This window comes from Barbatula barbatula, assembly GCF_947034865.1.
Source record: "Barbatula barbatula genome assembly, chromosome: 15".
Lineage (NCBI taxonomy): Eukaryota > Metazoa > Chordata > Actinopteri > Cypriniformes > Nemacheilidae > Barbatula > Barbatula barbatula.
This window is the reverse complement of record NC_136778.1, coordinates 8,736,205-8,750,179: the sequence shown is the minus strand read 5'-3', so window position 1 is coordinate 8,750,179 and position 13,975 is coordinate 8,736,205. Positions and strand designations below refer to the sequence as shown.

The following is a 13,975-nucleotide window of genomic DNA, read 5'->3' as shown; positions in this document are numbered from 1 at the left end:
CCATATAAAGTTTAACAGACAGTAATGTGTCCGTCGGAATGCTCCTCCGCTGTTGTGCAGAGAAAGCATCTGTAGTTCTTTGCACGTGTTTGCTATTTTCAGATGGTAGAATATTAACAGACTTTTGGCCAGCATGAGAAAGATAAAAAAAGAATATCCTACTTTCTAAGAAGTGTAATATTATTTTTGAACATTCGGTTGTGTGCATAAGATAATACTTGTTTTCTTTGTGCAACCGAACATATACATTTTATTATTGCAAACTATATGGTTTCTGTAATGCAGCATTTTACTTTGTTTGAAATATAATATATTTCTGTTTATTTTGAAAAATATATTGCAACACATCTCAAATGCCACATAAATAATTTCAGCGATGAATCTTTCCAGTTACAGTCTAAATGTATAAATGTACAGTCTTTTGATAATACCTAGAATAACTAAATCCACCAAAGGGGGTCGAGCTTTCTCATACGTAGCACCTAAACTCTGGAATAGCCTTCTTAATATTATTCGAGGATCAGACACACTCGCTCAATTTAAATCTAGATTAAAAACGCATCTTTTCAGCCAAGCATTCACTTAATGCAAAATATGCTAAATAAACCACCAGGAGATGCTGACATTAGATGTTATTTACTAGAATAATTTAATTTATTATATAAAACACCATGTAGCGTGTTTTACCCTTTCTTGGGTTTTTCGTTTTTCCCCTGTAAAGCTGCTTTGGAACAATGCAAATTGTGAAAAGCGCTATATAAATAAAATTGAATTGAATTAAATGACTTGCCAGTCTAAATTATGCTGCAAATAAGAAAGTCAGCACGTTAACTGAATTCAAACAATTCCAAAGTAAATTCTAAAACCTTTATAACCAGACAGTACCTCATACGTTTTGAATTTACAGCTTCTATGCATATACCAATAATGTCACTTTTTATTGCACGTTTATTTAAACCATAAATATAAATGGGAGGCCTGACCGCTATGATCACTCACCATGAAGGAACATTGTGGAAGAACCGAAAGGCGAGTATAGAAGCAGCATAGAATAAATATTTGTGCATAGAGCTATGTGAAGCAGATCAGTCTATGTGTTTTTGGTGTGTTTCCAAAATGCATTTGCTGCATTGACCAATAGAAATTGAGAAATAAAATCTGACTAGCTAATCAACTAAACTGGATTTTGTGAAGACCCATTGTAATTTTGTTCCTCATAAGTTTCCCTTTGATGATAGTTGTTCTAAGATCTTTTATTGAGTTTATATGTCTTTGGTTTGATTGCTCACGTTGCTTACATCAGCGAAGACCAAAGTATGATTCTTTAAATTTGATATAAACCATTGCATATCCTAATAAAGTTACCCGCCAACTGGTATATATCTCCATAGTCCCTGGATCTCCACAGTATAACCTTTCAACTCTGAGATCTGCTGTGATCCATAGCCAGCACAATATGAATGCATTTAACAAAGTATATGCAGACCCAAACCTGTCAGAGAAGCAGTAAATCACCTAAGTAAACACAGAATGGCACACTGGAGGTCAGGGAGGTTCACATTCGACCCACAGAATAGTGAGGAATTGCAAGATTAACCCTGGGGGGAGTACCTGATGCAACATTCCACACTTCTGAAGATATGCGTGCCTGTCTTCAGAAGAGGCAGGACTTGTCTATTTTTGTTCTCAAACTTGGAACCAATATTGACCTTGATCTACAATGTCTATTTTGTGTTACTTTTTAAAGCAGCTTTTGGTTCAAAGCGTAGTCATGTGCACTAAATATATAACTGAAAGATTGTCGACTGTCATTACACTTGAACGTAAAATCTTGTAGGAGAGAACAAATAACTGAATAAACAAAAAAGCAAATAAAAATCAGTTTTACAATGTCTACCATCTGTTTATTATTCTGAAGTATGTACCAAAATAATTGCTATACGTAAAAATAGCATTTTGCAAGTAAAAACTAAGTAAAAATGTTTACAGTCAAGCATCACTAATAACAAAAATAACAACACAACAAAGATAAAAACAATGAAGAACAGAACATCTTCACCTCAGTGTGCAAACTGTTTATACAGATGGAAATGCCTCCTCCTCAGGCTGCACTCCATGATAAATTATTTAAATAGCATTTATCTACACACACACATATGAAACAGTCTTACAAACAGAGACAACAGACAGAACAATAATTTATCAACTTAACAAAAAGTACTGGACATTTGAAGGAGTACAAAAGAATTCCTCAAAAAAAAGTTGTCTCCCATTTCACTCGATTTTCCATTGGTGTTTGGGGCCGGGTGTTTCTTCTGTCAGGAATACTATTTACAACTTGTGCTACAGTAGCGATAAGGCATCTGATTTGTTTTCTTTAAGCAAAGGAAATAAAGTCATGAAAAAGCGTTTGCTTGATCAAATTACAAAACAGTCATGAGGTAATATTTGTACATCAACGTTCTCCTCTTTTTCTCTCTCTACAGAAAAGGCAGTCGAACACTGTTCAGAAGACCATCTCCTTATAAGTGACATTTGTGATTAGGGCCTCACAGCCTTGCTTGTAAGGTTTTATTTCTTTAACATTTTAATAATTATTTTTTAGTGATCTCTTACGCTTCTGGCAGCGCAGTCTGGCCAAACAATAAACATTTTAAGTGCTCCATACTATCTACATAGAACTCAGGTCTGAAAACATGACCTCAACTTTCCCTTAGCCATCAGACGCTCGAATAACCCTCAAATTTGATTTGAGAAGGAGACTAGATTACTTGGTAGTCTAATGTCCGTATGTGGCGAGTCATTTCCTGTAATAAAGATTATTGTGGAACATTCATCACTTTGGAGAATCTTCAAACCTTCCATAAAGCCATTTCTAATAAATTGTTAAAATAGTTTAACCATCTAGCCCTGAGAAAACTATGCTCGCTAAACCAAGAGATGTCTCCCACCAGCCCTTTATGAATGTACATGAAACTTAAGACGAGATTCAGCAAAGCTAAATTTTAGACTGATAGAAATCCAGCTCAGACTGGAAGCAAAAACAAAAGCTGTATTCTTCTGCTCATTTTTAAAGTTGAGGACAAAATTGGTTCGGATTAAATACTGATCATTGTAATGGGTTGCAATCTCTCACTAAATTGGCCGTAAATTGCTCGTAATTCTTTTCTGGAATAGAGAGACAGGAGATAAAACATTTTTGTGTGAATAAAGGTTTGGAAGTGCATAGCTGTCTGCTGGGAGCTCTTCCCACACAGAGCTGAATGAGTTTTTTCAGAGAGAGATCTTAGTCTCCCCCCCCCAAAAAAGCAAAGCAACAGAGACTTTTCTGCTCGACCTGCTAATGGTGGAGGGGTCCAGATTCTGAATTGGTAGCTAGCGACAATTACATTGAAATTGACCGCCTGCTTTCTCACTCCACCAGTGTGTGAGCAACAGCAGAAAAAGTAACATCAAATCTGTCCCTGGACTTTGCCTGGAATACCTATTTTAACAGAAAGGTGCCTTCTTGGATATTCTTCCTGCCTGTGCAATTACATATCTGGAAAGAACAAAGAAACACAGTTAGTCTTGTGCTAGTCGAGTACATGATTGTAAAAAATATCATCTGTGTTGATGCTCACCTCTGCATTCATACTTGAGGTCTGAGAAGTAAACCATCTCTTGTGAGAATACAAAGAGACCCAGTCTTCCTCCTGCGTATGTTTTGTCATAAATTCTACCGGAATCTGCCATGATTTTTTTGCCTTCATACATGACCACTCTGAAATGTACAGATGGACATGTTTATTTAACAACATTTTCTCAAAAACATGAATATTTCAAATATATTCACGTCTGATGATGTGTTCTGTATTAATACCTCATGTGTCCAGTTCTTGGTCTGTGCGTCAGGTGCCATCTGTAAGCGGTGAAATCCTTCCATCCAACATTCTTTGGGTCGTGCCACAGAGTGCGTACCTAAGAACATTTGAGGGAGCAACATCAGTATTCATAAAACCGTAAAGTTTCAAAATATGTCTTTATCACTGTGACCGGAGTGAAAACGTACCTGTCCTGGAGTATCTCCAGTGTGCCAGAGAGCATTCCTCAGGTGCTCGCCCGGCCCGGTGGTTGAGTTAACCACTTTAATTGACAGCCCCGAGTAACCCTGTGCTTTGGTAGGCGTGTGGGACCAGTAGGTCTGTGTGATCTGCTTCCACATAACCACGTAGAAACGAGAGCTGGACTGGTATCCGAAGACAAAGCCAGCGTAGTCATCATCTCTGTCTGTGTTGATGAAGAAGGTTCCGCTGAAGTCTACCGAGTTGAACTCATCAAAACCTATAAATCAAGTTTGGAAACATTTTGGTAAGAATTTCATTGAGGCTTATGTGAATTTAATATTATGTTTGTTCTAATAATATACAGTACGTACCGACAGCAATACCGGGGTCACAATTGACTGTCTGAACAAGTTCCTTGCCCTGGTGACGGACCACCCAGTTGGGGTCGATCTGAGAAGTGCCCTTGGGGTCCAGAGGTACCATCTGAAACTTGCGGAAGTCTGTCTCACTAATGCCAAAGTTCTCTGGGCAGACGTCATAGATATCTGGGACTCTGTCGTCATCAAAGTCGTCTTTACAGGCATCTCCACGTCCATCCCCTATAAACGAGAGGTTACATGTGTAAGAAGATATCTTAATGTCAAATGTTAAAGATTTATACCCAAAAGTGCATTACTGACCATCAGAATCCACTTGATCTGGATTGGGAACCAGTCTGCAGTTGTCTTTTTCATCAGGGACGCCGTCGTTATCATCATCGTAGTCGCATTCGTCACCTTTACCGTCCTTGTCGTGATCTGCCTGGTTTGCATTGGGAATGTATGGGCAGTTGTCTAGGTTGTTTTGGTGGCCGTCTTCATCGATATCTTGATTGCTGTCACATTTGTCTCCAACACGATCAGAGTCGGAGTCGAGCTGTTGGGATAAGAGTGTAGGTTTAACAAGTATCCAAATGCTATAGGAACACAAAATCACGAATGACATTTTTTATATGAGATTGGATCGGTAGCTTATTGAGTGTTTTGCTTACATCTTCGTAAAGTTCTTCTGAAATAAAGTTAATAACCATCTTCTACAATAAGAGCTCAACGGAATCTCAAACAAAATGCTACCAAATTTACTCGGATACCAAAATGTCAAGAGCAAATGCTTTTTTATGCTTATATTTTAACCTGGATGAAACTTTTTAAAAGATGTTCAGTGCTGGTTGGCCCATCTGCGCATACTTTCTCATGGCCATGCAGTTTGGCACTAACGCAGTCACATTTCAGCATCTAATGAGGAAAGGAGGGGTACATTCCATCTCCTCAGTTAAGCATGGCACAGGTGTGATCTGCACGGATCGAGAGCTGACCGGGCATGCTAAAACCCACTGGAAAATCCACTCCTCCCTAATAGCCATTCTTTACCTCTGCATATCCTTTGGGTTAATTGAACACTATTGAGTGCCCTTGAAAAAACCCCTATTGCTTTTTTGTGCAGCTTGTGCTTCAAGGAAAGAGTGTGAACTCCTTTCATACACAACTTAGTGAAGACTCAGAATTTTAGTAACAGCTCTGAAGTTCATCTGAACAGTATATAGACAAACAATCTATAGAAGGTGTGTGAATTATTTAGTATAATGGACAAGATTGTTATTTCAGTTTTATTAAGTGTATATATACTTTTTATGAGATGGATAGAGGAATATATATGATTTTATTTAAAGATAAATATACCTGGTCTGGGTTGTGTTCCAGAGGGCAGTTGTCACACTGGTCACCCACTCCATCCAGATCTGTGTCTTTCTGGTCTACATTGTACAGATATGGGCAGTTGTCGTTCTCATTCAAAATACCTGAAAAAAGGAAAAGAATGGTTAAATCTGAGTCATTTATATCTAAATAAGTTAATACTAGAGTCTATGGATGACAAAACAAATATCAGTCCATACCATCTCCATCAATGTCCACAGCACAGGCGTCTCCTTCACCATTGTTGTCAGTGTCAGTCTGATCCGGGTTGCTGTTGTACGGACAGTTATCGCAGCGATCTCCCACATCGTCGCGGTCGTAGTCATACTGTCTTGGGTTGAAGACGAGCGGGCAGTTGTCCTTTTTTAAAAAGAGACCACAATTCAGCATATGGCAAAGACACGCTACCCATTCTCCACAGGGCCCTCTCACATGAAGGTTGTTACTATTAGATCTTAGGCTTGTAATTTGGCTGTGGCTATGAATGTCTATTTACAGGAGTTCAGGGATAAACGTGAGCCTTATTTCAGGATTCGGACCAAAGATAATATTGGATTAGCAAAATACACTGTGAGTCTTTTAGGGCAGTACCTCGCTGGTGGAATTTGAGGTTTTTATCCAAAAATGTGGAGTTTACTTTACGCAACACCTTTTTCCACATTTGAAACTGTAAGCTCTGTATATTTTTGGTGGCTTCGCTCTCTTCATTCATACACAGCTCAATTGTATAAATATTATTTTAGCTGACTGTAAGGAGGAATGTAAAGGAAATAATAGGGCTGTTTTTTTACCCTATCGTCAGTAATGCCATCGTCGTCGTCGTCATTATCACAAGCGTCGCCAATTCCATCCTTGTCGTAGTCTTCTTGGCCAGAGTTTGGAAGATTGGGACAGTTATCCTTTTAAAAAATTATATATTTATTCGTTTAGCATAGACTTCTTGTCCAAAGCAACTAACAAAATAAGGGAGGATAGAGCATATACTGTAGTGTTATTTGCCATTTTCTAACAAATTAAAGCGATAGTTCACCCCAAAATGAAAATTCTCACCAGTCATCATTTACTCACGCTCTTGTCATTTCAAACCTGTATGACTTTCTTTTGCAGAACACAAAAGAAGATATTTTGAAGAATGTTGATAACCAAACAGCCGTGTTACCCATTCACTTTGTAATTAGCCTTGTGTCTTTACAATAGAAGTGAATTTCAAAATATCCTCTTTTGTGTTCTCCAGAAGAAAGAAAGTCATACAGGCTTGAAATAACAAGAAGGTGTAAATAGAGTAAATTATGACATTTTTGGGTGAACTAGCCATTTAAGCAAATCCTACCTTCTTGCAGTGATAGGTAGCGTTCTCCACACACACAAGATCAGCATTAGGCCATCCGTCAAGATCTGTGTCCTCCCCACAGATGTGTCCGTTACCAGCAAAACCAGGTCTGCATTCACAACGGTACATGGGATCTGCGAAATGGCCCAGGTAGTTGCAGCGAGCATTCTTGTTGCAGTCATGGCTGCCATCGAGGCATGGATTACGGGGTGTGCACACCTGCATCAAAGACAAATCGGTCATCACACGTCTATTCGCAAGAAGGTATTCATAACCTGTCAGTGGTTTCTCATTTACCTGTTTCTTGGAAGCGGCGTCCTCCACTCCTCGTCCAAACGGCTGAGGGCCGGTGTAGCGTGTGGGGCATGGCAGGCAGTTATAGCCAGGGACTGTGTTCTCACACCTGTGGACTCCATTGAATTCAAAGCAAGCTTTAGGAACCTCTTCACACTGTTAAGGAGAGAAAGAACATCTTAAAGAGAATGAAAAAACTTGAAAAGCATACAAATCTTTCTGGATAAAAACCCTAAAAAGTCTGTATGGTTTCTTTAAAAGTGAGGTTTAGGTTTAAAAACAAGTAAAAAAATATTAGTACAACAGTCTTTTATTGCTTATTTCTTCTTCTTTGGTGTATAGCTTTTCTTGTTTTAAGACTAAACCTCGTCACATTTTAGATTTCTCTAATAATAGATGTAATGTTATTGTGTTTCTTTTTATATATTAATGTCTTTTTAGTGGGATCGTTTTAATATATTGACTAGAAAACAACAAGGATGCTTCTACTTAGAACATAAAATCTAGAAATGTACTTCACCTCATTGATGTCTTTGCAGTCGATTCCATTTCCAGTGTAACCTGTGGGACATTTTCCACACTTCCAGGATCCATCTGGTAAGCTTGTGCACTGGGCTCCGGCAAAGCACGGATTCGAAAGACATCCATCTGTGTTGAATTTACAGAGATAAGTGAGCAATTTCACTACAATTTTACAACAGACCAGTCTCGGCTACAGGGTTGAGAGACATTATTGCTCACCAATCGGGCAGGCTCGTTTATTGCACAGCTGGGTGCTCTTTGCATCGCCCACGCATTCTTTACCACCATACCCTGGTGCTGGATTATTGCAAAGACGCTTACGGCTTTGGACGCCACCACCACAGGTGGTGGAACAAGCATCCCAAGGTGACCATGGTCCCCAACCACCATTGACTATGAAAAACAAACCATTTAGAAACCATACATATGCTTTTAATGGTACTTTAACTGTGCACGGTGGTTGTACTTACTCGGACATGCAGATTTCTCACACCTCTCCGTTTGCCGGCCTTCGCCCTGGCAATCTTTGCCTTCCATCTGGGGCGTTGGAGAGTTACAAAGACGAATGCGTGTGATGACGCCGACCCCACAGGTAACAGAGCAGGATGACCATGGTGACCAATGACTCCAGCTGCCATCTTGCTTAACTATCAAATGAGAGATGCAAGAAACGTTGACTTTTCTCCGGCCCACCAACAGAAACCCTATAAAGGTGTTATCAGCATGCGTCACTCACATCGCTTGTCACACTCCTGGAGGTAGCAGTCTCTCGTCTGCACCGACGTGCCCTCGCAGTTGCTATTGATGCGGTCGCAGGAGCGCCCGCGCTGCTGAATGCCCCTTCCACAGGACACAGAACAATGGGTCCATTCAGACCACGGGGACCAGCCATCCTCAGCGGAGTCGCTCGCTGTCGAGAGAGCAAAGCGAGACAATAGGAGAGCTATTCCTACTTTCTAAAGCAGCAAAATGGAGAAAAGCTTTTAATACTGGTCCTTAATGGATTCAATTTAGCCAGGGCAGCTTGTGACAGAACACTCCAGGGTACGCTGGCATGAGCCGAGCAGTTGGAATGCTGGGAGAAATGTCAGTGTACTTGACGCACAGGGATACCTTTTGAGTTCCTCTCCAAATGTGGAAATGAAATTCGCAAACACCCTTAATTATCCAAATGCGTGAGGCTGATGTTCAATTAAACGTATGGCCGACTGTTAAGAAGTGTCAATGGCGCTGCTGCCTCTGCTTTGTTGACTCGCTGCCATACAGCACCAATTTTCCATCTCTATTTAACCAATTTGGACAATTATGGTCATTTAGTGTTTCAGTGATGCACAAAGCTCTACTGTTCCATTCATTAGGAAAACTTCAGTTGAAGTCTATTGTGTGATGTATGAATGACTGTGGATGTTTGGAAAGCAACTGCTCTTTTAACACGAACATGTATGAAACATGTTAATAGCTGGTGTAGAGTACATCAAGTGTACACTGCAGCCCAAATATTTTTCATATTAACACTCCGAAAATGCTGGATTATTATTTTTATAATTGGATTATTTGGGTTTGGTCAAAAAGGGACAATCCCAACATGTTTGGTTAAAGGGAAAATTCACCCAAAAATACAAATTAAATCATCAAAAAACTATGGTAGTCAGTGGTGCCCCAGAACCGGTTGGTTTCACATATTTTTCTAAATATCTTCTTTTGTGTTCAACAAACCAAAGAAATTGATACAGGACCGAAACAACTTGAGTGTAAGTGATGACAGAATAAAATTTTTTAGGTGAACTATCCCTTTATTTGACCGTATGGTTTGAAACAACCCAGCATAAGTTAATTTATAACCCAACGGTTATAAATGTCCCTTTTTGACCCAACCTTGGATGACCCAGCATTTTTTTAACAGTGCATGTACTTGGCAGACAATATATGAACATATACTGTAGTTCAGTACTTACGTGTTCCACATCGAGGGCAGCACTCCCCATCAGGCACCGTGGCATTTGCACATGGAATAAGGGGACATGAGATCTTGCGGCACAACGTTGCAGAGTTCTGCAGTCAACACAATTTATTTTAATAATTTGTTACATATCCACCACTAGTGCATTTGGTTTGAGAATCAATATCTTGCTCTCTGCATAAGTCTCTATTATTAATATTTCTCAGTTTGATAGAAAGAGCATCAAAGAAGAATGGAATGTACTGTATATATTTAGTACCCTAAGTTTAGTTTTCAAAGTTTGGTTTAACCTACTCTACTAGTGTTCTCTTTAGTTACCTTTCCTACTTTTAATTACAGACTAGGTCCTTCAGGAAATACACCCAGCTTATGTCTGCCGCAATGGACAGGATTTAGGCTAGCACTGTGTATGTATACATGGAGACATGTCTCCCATCTCTCTCTAACACACAAATTAGTGGTTTAATGACAGAGTAGAGAGCTCTCAGGGTTTAACAGGTGCATGTCTGCAGAGTATTGGGTTCCTACCTGGCAAGTGCATTCTGTGCAGTCGTCTACTGTCCATTCGTCCTTGTTTTTGTGCACAATTCCGTTGTGAAGACAGACACCTTTATGAACTCCTATCCTGTTCATGAGCATGTTGTTCGCATCGGTCTAGAAATACAACAACAAGGGTTTCGTTAGCCTTATATGCAACATTGGCTCATTATGCTAGTTTCATATCGTATCGGTATTTACAACAACATCTACAGTTCAACTCAGTTGATGTTTTGTAAATATCTTAGCCCTCTTCTGTACATTCCAGCATTTTTAGAGCAACTAACGCACAATTTTGTTACTTGTAAAATTATTAACTAGTTCCTCACTACTTTGCGGAGTTCATTGGACAGCTCTTGCACCACCACACCAAGACCTTTGAGTTCCTTGAACATGCTGGCCAGATCCTCACACGAAAAGCCACAAATCATCTGCAGATCTAAAAAGTAGAGATGTGCATTAGGACAGGTTAAACTTGCATAGCTAAGATAACACTTACGTTTTGTACATCATTTATTTGTATTGTGCATCGGCTACTAAAAATATATTACCTTTAGTTTTTTGTCCAGTGTAATCTGTTCTGATGGCAGGACTGGATCCATTTATGGGATTTTCAAGGGTGATGATATTAGTCATATGTGTGGCTGTAAGTTAATGAAATGTAAAAAGTTAACTGAAGCGTTGATCTTAGCTATGGAAAAGGCTGAAGAGTGTAAATGGAGCTCAAAGTATTTAATTAGCTATTGTTCATTCATTGGCAAAGTGAATAACGTCAGTGCGTCGGTGTTGCATTGAAAGACAAGAACAGACTGCGCATTGCACACAACCCAAACTGCACTCCGCGTGCACATTTGTCATCCCGACATTCAAAAGCGCCCGCAATAAGTTAATGTGTCACACATTGTTGCGTGTGTTTAACGTCACACTCACAGCTTTGGCATCCTTTATTCCTCAGAATCGCCTCCAGTGTCGTTCCGAAAACAAAGCGCACGTTTTGCAGCACACCCTAAAACATTTTCAAATGGTTACATTTATGTTAGCTTTACGTTTTGGCATGCATTTTCACAGGATACACTGAAATCCAAACTCACCATGAACTTGTCCTTCACAGCGCCCTTGCCGACCCTCAAACTCGCCACACCTGGGATCTCCTGAGTGAGGATTGTCTGGATAGTAGCGTCAAGCTCCGCCGTATTCACCTCCTCGCATCCCACGTAAAACTGAACCCTGTCCTCTTGCACGAAAAGAGTGATGTTTTTCCAGTGTCCCACGGCCAAATCCGCTTCCTCAATGGACACCACCTGTTGTTTGTTCTCGGTGGAGTAAACGATGTCCAGGGTGTTCGCCTTCCCGTTGGAGACGATCTCGAAGACGGGTCCGGATCCATCATTCTTCTCCACGGTCAGGATGCTTCCCCTCGTCCTCTTGAACTGTTTAAAATTAGCCAGGAACAGGAACCCCCTCTCCGCGTGAATGGAATCGATCAGGCCCCTGAAGGCGCTCTCGGGAACCGGGGGGATCAGGTCGGGGTTCAGGATCTTGTAGGCGGGACTGTAGGGGTCGTCGCCTTTTACCAGAGTGACCCCGTGGTTTTTCCGGGGCACTTGAACGAGCTCGAACAGGTCGTAGACGCTGTTGTCGTCTCTACTTTCTAGGGATTCAAAAGTCAGAGCATTTCGTTAAAACGAACATTTAATCAAATGTAAAAGTAATGTTGTGTGTTAAATGATCACACCGAAACACCGCAAGAGCTTTTTCTAACGTCGCTCACCTGCGACTCTCGCGCTCTCGCAGGTCCAAAGCATCAATAGCAATAAGATCACCGTTGACTTCATTTTAGTGCTTATTTGTTTCACCTATCAAATACAGGTATAAAATGAATGTAGCCTAAACAAAATAACAGAGAATAAATGAAATGCAAAATTCTCGTTTTCATATTTGCAAATGAAAATGAAACGCACCTTCCCAGGCGTTCCAAACAGCAGAAATTGCATAAATCCCGGGAAAGGTTTTTATAATTTCCAAGATGCGAAGTTGTTTCAAAATAAAGCAGTAAAGTTCTCCCCGTGATCCGCGATCTTCAGCATTCGGACTTTCTTTTGCTGTCGTTACGGTGGCCAATCTAACTATTACCAAGGAGAACAAAGTGCTATTTAAATAGTTTCATGACATTCCTGAACGCGTCTCATCCAATCAGATGCGGAAAGGGAAAAGGGACGAGCTTGCGAGCGTTCGTCTGAGTACACACGACGGGAAAAACGCATCACATTCCAATGAGCACATTCCATAAACATACTTTTGATTTTCGTGACCACTTCTTCTGTTTTGTGGCTTTTTATTAGCCCCCGTACTGATTATTTTTGTATCAAGATATTATTTCTTTAGCTCATTCCCCGATTCCAGTCATTCCATTTCGTTGAATGCTCTGTCTACCCAACCGTTATGTCGTTTAATATTGTGTCTGGTGGTAATGAATGACGGCTATGTTTAATGTTTAAAACGGACTATTTCGTTTTAGTTTATTTTAACTTATTTAGGAAATGTTTCTGATAACCAGCTCTCCCCCTCTAACAGTCGGTCACCGCCACCATGTGAAATGATGCTCATGGGACCAAAGGGAATGCTGTGTCTCTCCGCTAGAGGCCGTTCTTTTGTTGTTGGATTACTTGAGTCTCCTGAATGACTTCTGTTTTAGATTTTTATAAATGTTTCAGGGTTTCTGTATATCATTCAGCAAAACTGAATGCTGGTCTAGACATTTTAATCGGAATCAGACAGAACACCAGTACTGTGTGTGTTGAAAGTTTTTTATTCAGTTTTTATCGTTATATTTCTTTATCATTTATGTTCTGAAGAATTAAAACAAACATTTTCAACCTAAAAGGTTGAAACACAATCTTTAGGGAAAGTATTGCACAAACATATGGAGCTCTTTTGCTGTGCATTTCTGCATGTGTGTTGTGACTTCAGCATCTTTGAATGGCTCAGTTAAGATGAATAAAGAAGAAAAGAGGATCAGCCAACCATTTCCTATTCCTACTCAAAACAGATTTTATTTGAAATACCCAAGGATTTGAAATAGGAAGTATGCAGACTTGTGCTGGGTAGACGGCCACCCCAGTAGTGTTGATTATTTGAATAAAACGTCACTGGAATGAAGGCACTTCAATTCATCTGAATGTGCATTTTGCTTCCTTAAATCTATATTCTCAGCTGAAGTTTCATGAAAAATGTTTTGGCATATATTACATGTCAAATCCACATGTATCTTATCCTACCCTAATTCCAGTTCTGTTTACTTTAAAGGGATAGTTCACCCAAAAATGAAAATCATTAACTCACCCACGAGTTGTTCCAACCCATACACTTCTTTGTTCGGTTGAAAAAGAAAGATACTTGGAAGAATGCTTGTAAGCAAAAAGTTATTGGCCATCATTGACTAGGAACAATTGTAATGATAGGGTGCCCCAGAACTTTTTAGCTTTCATACTTTTTGCTTAATAAATTACTCAATAATTTTTCCTACTGTGCTAGTCAATGGTGCCTCAGAATT

General features: G+C 39.8%; 1 protein-coding gene across 2 annotated transcripts; it reads right to left on the bottom strand.

The window, feature by feature from the left end:
- Positions 1–1,879: 1,879 nt before the first annotated feature.
- thbs1b (thrombospondin 1b) lies at positions 1,880–13,015 on the bottom strand. Of its 2 annotated transcripts, XM_079474997.1 has the most exons (24): positions 12,384–12,550; positions 12,194–12,278; positions 11,514–12,073; positions 11,353–11,428; positions 10,974–11,066; positions 10,752–10,861; positions 10,414–10,539; positions 9,881–9,977; positions 8,662–8,835; positions 8,396–8,572; positions 8,145–8,318; positions 7,924–8,051; positions 7,407–7,559; positions 7,110–7,328; positions 6,571–6,678; positions 5,980–6,139; positions 5,765–5,883; positions 4,727–4,961; positions 4,418–4,645; positions 4,052–4,323; positions 3,863–3,960; positions 3,624–3,763; positions 3,485–3,541; positions 1,887–2,375 (listed from the first exon to the last, which is right to left on the bottom strand). In XM_079474997.1, the coding sequence occupies exons 1-23, from the start codon at positions 12,414–12,416 to the stop codon at positions 3,534–3,536; spliced, it is 3,573 nt and encodes a 1,190-aa protein (XP_079331123.1). In that variant the 5' UTR covers positions 12,417–12,550; the 3' UTR covers positions 1,887–2,375; positions 3,485–3,533. The 2 variants fall into 2 exon arrangements, with proteins under 2 accessions (XP_079331122.1, XP_079331123.1); XM_079474996.1 differs by having other exon boundaries at positions 1,880–3,541; positions 12,384–13,015.
- Between the last annotated feature and the right edge of the window lie 960 nt (positions 13,016–13,975).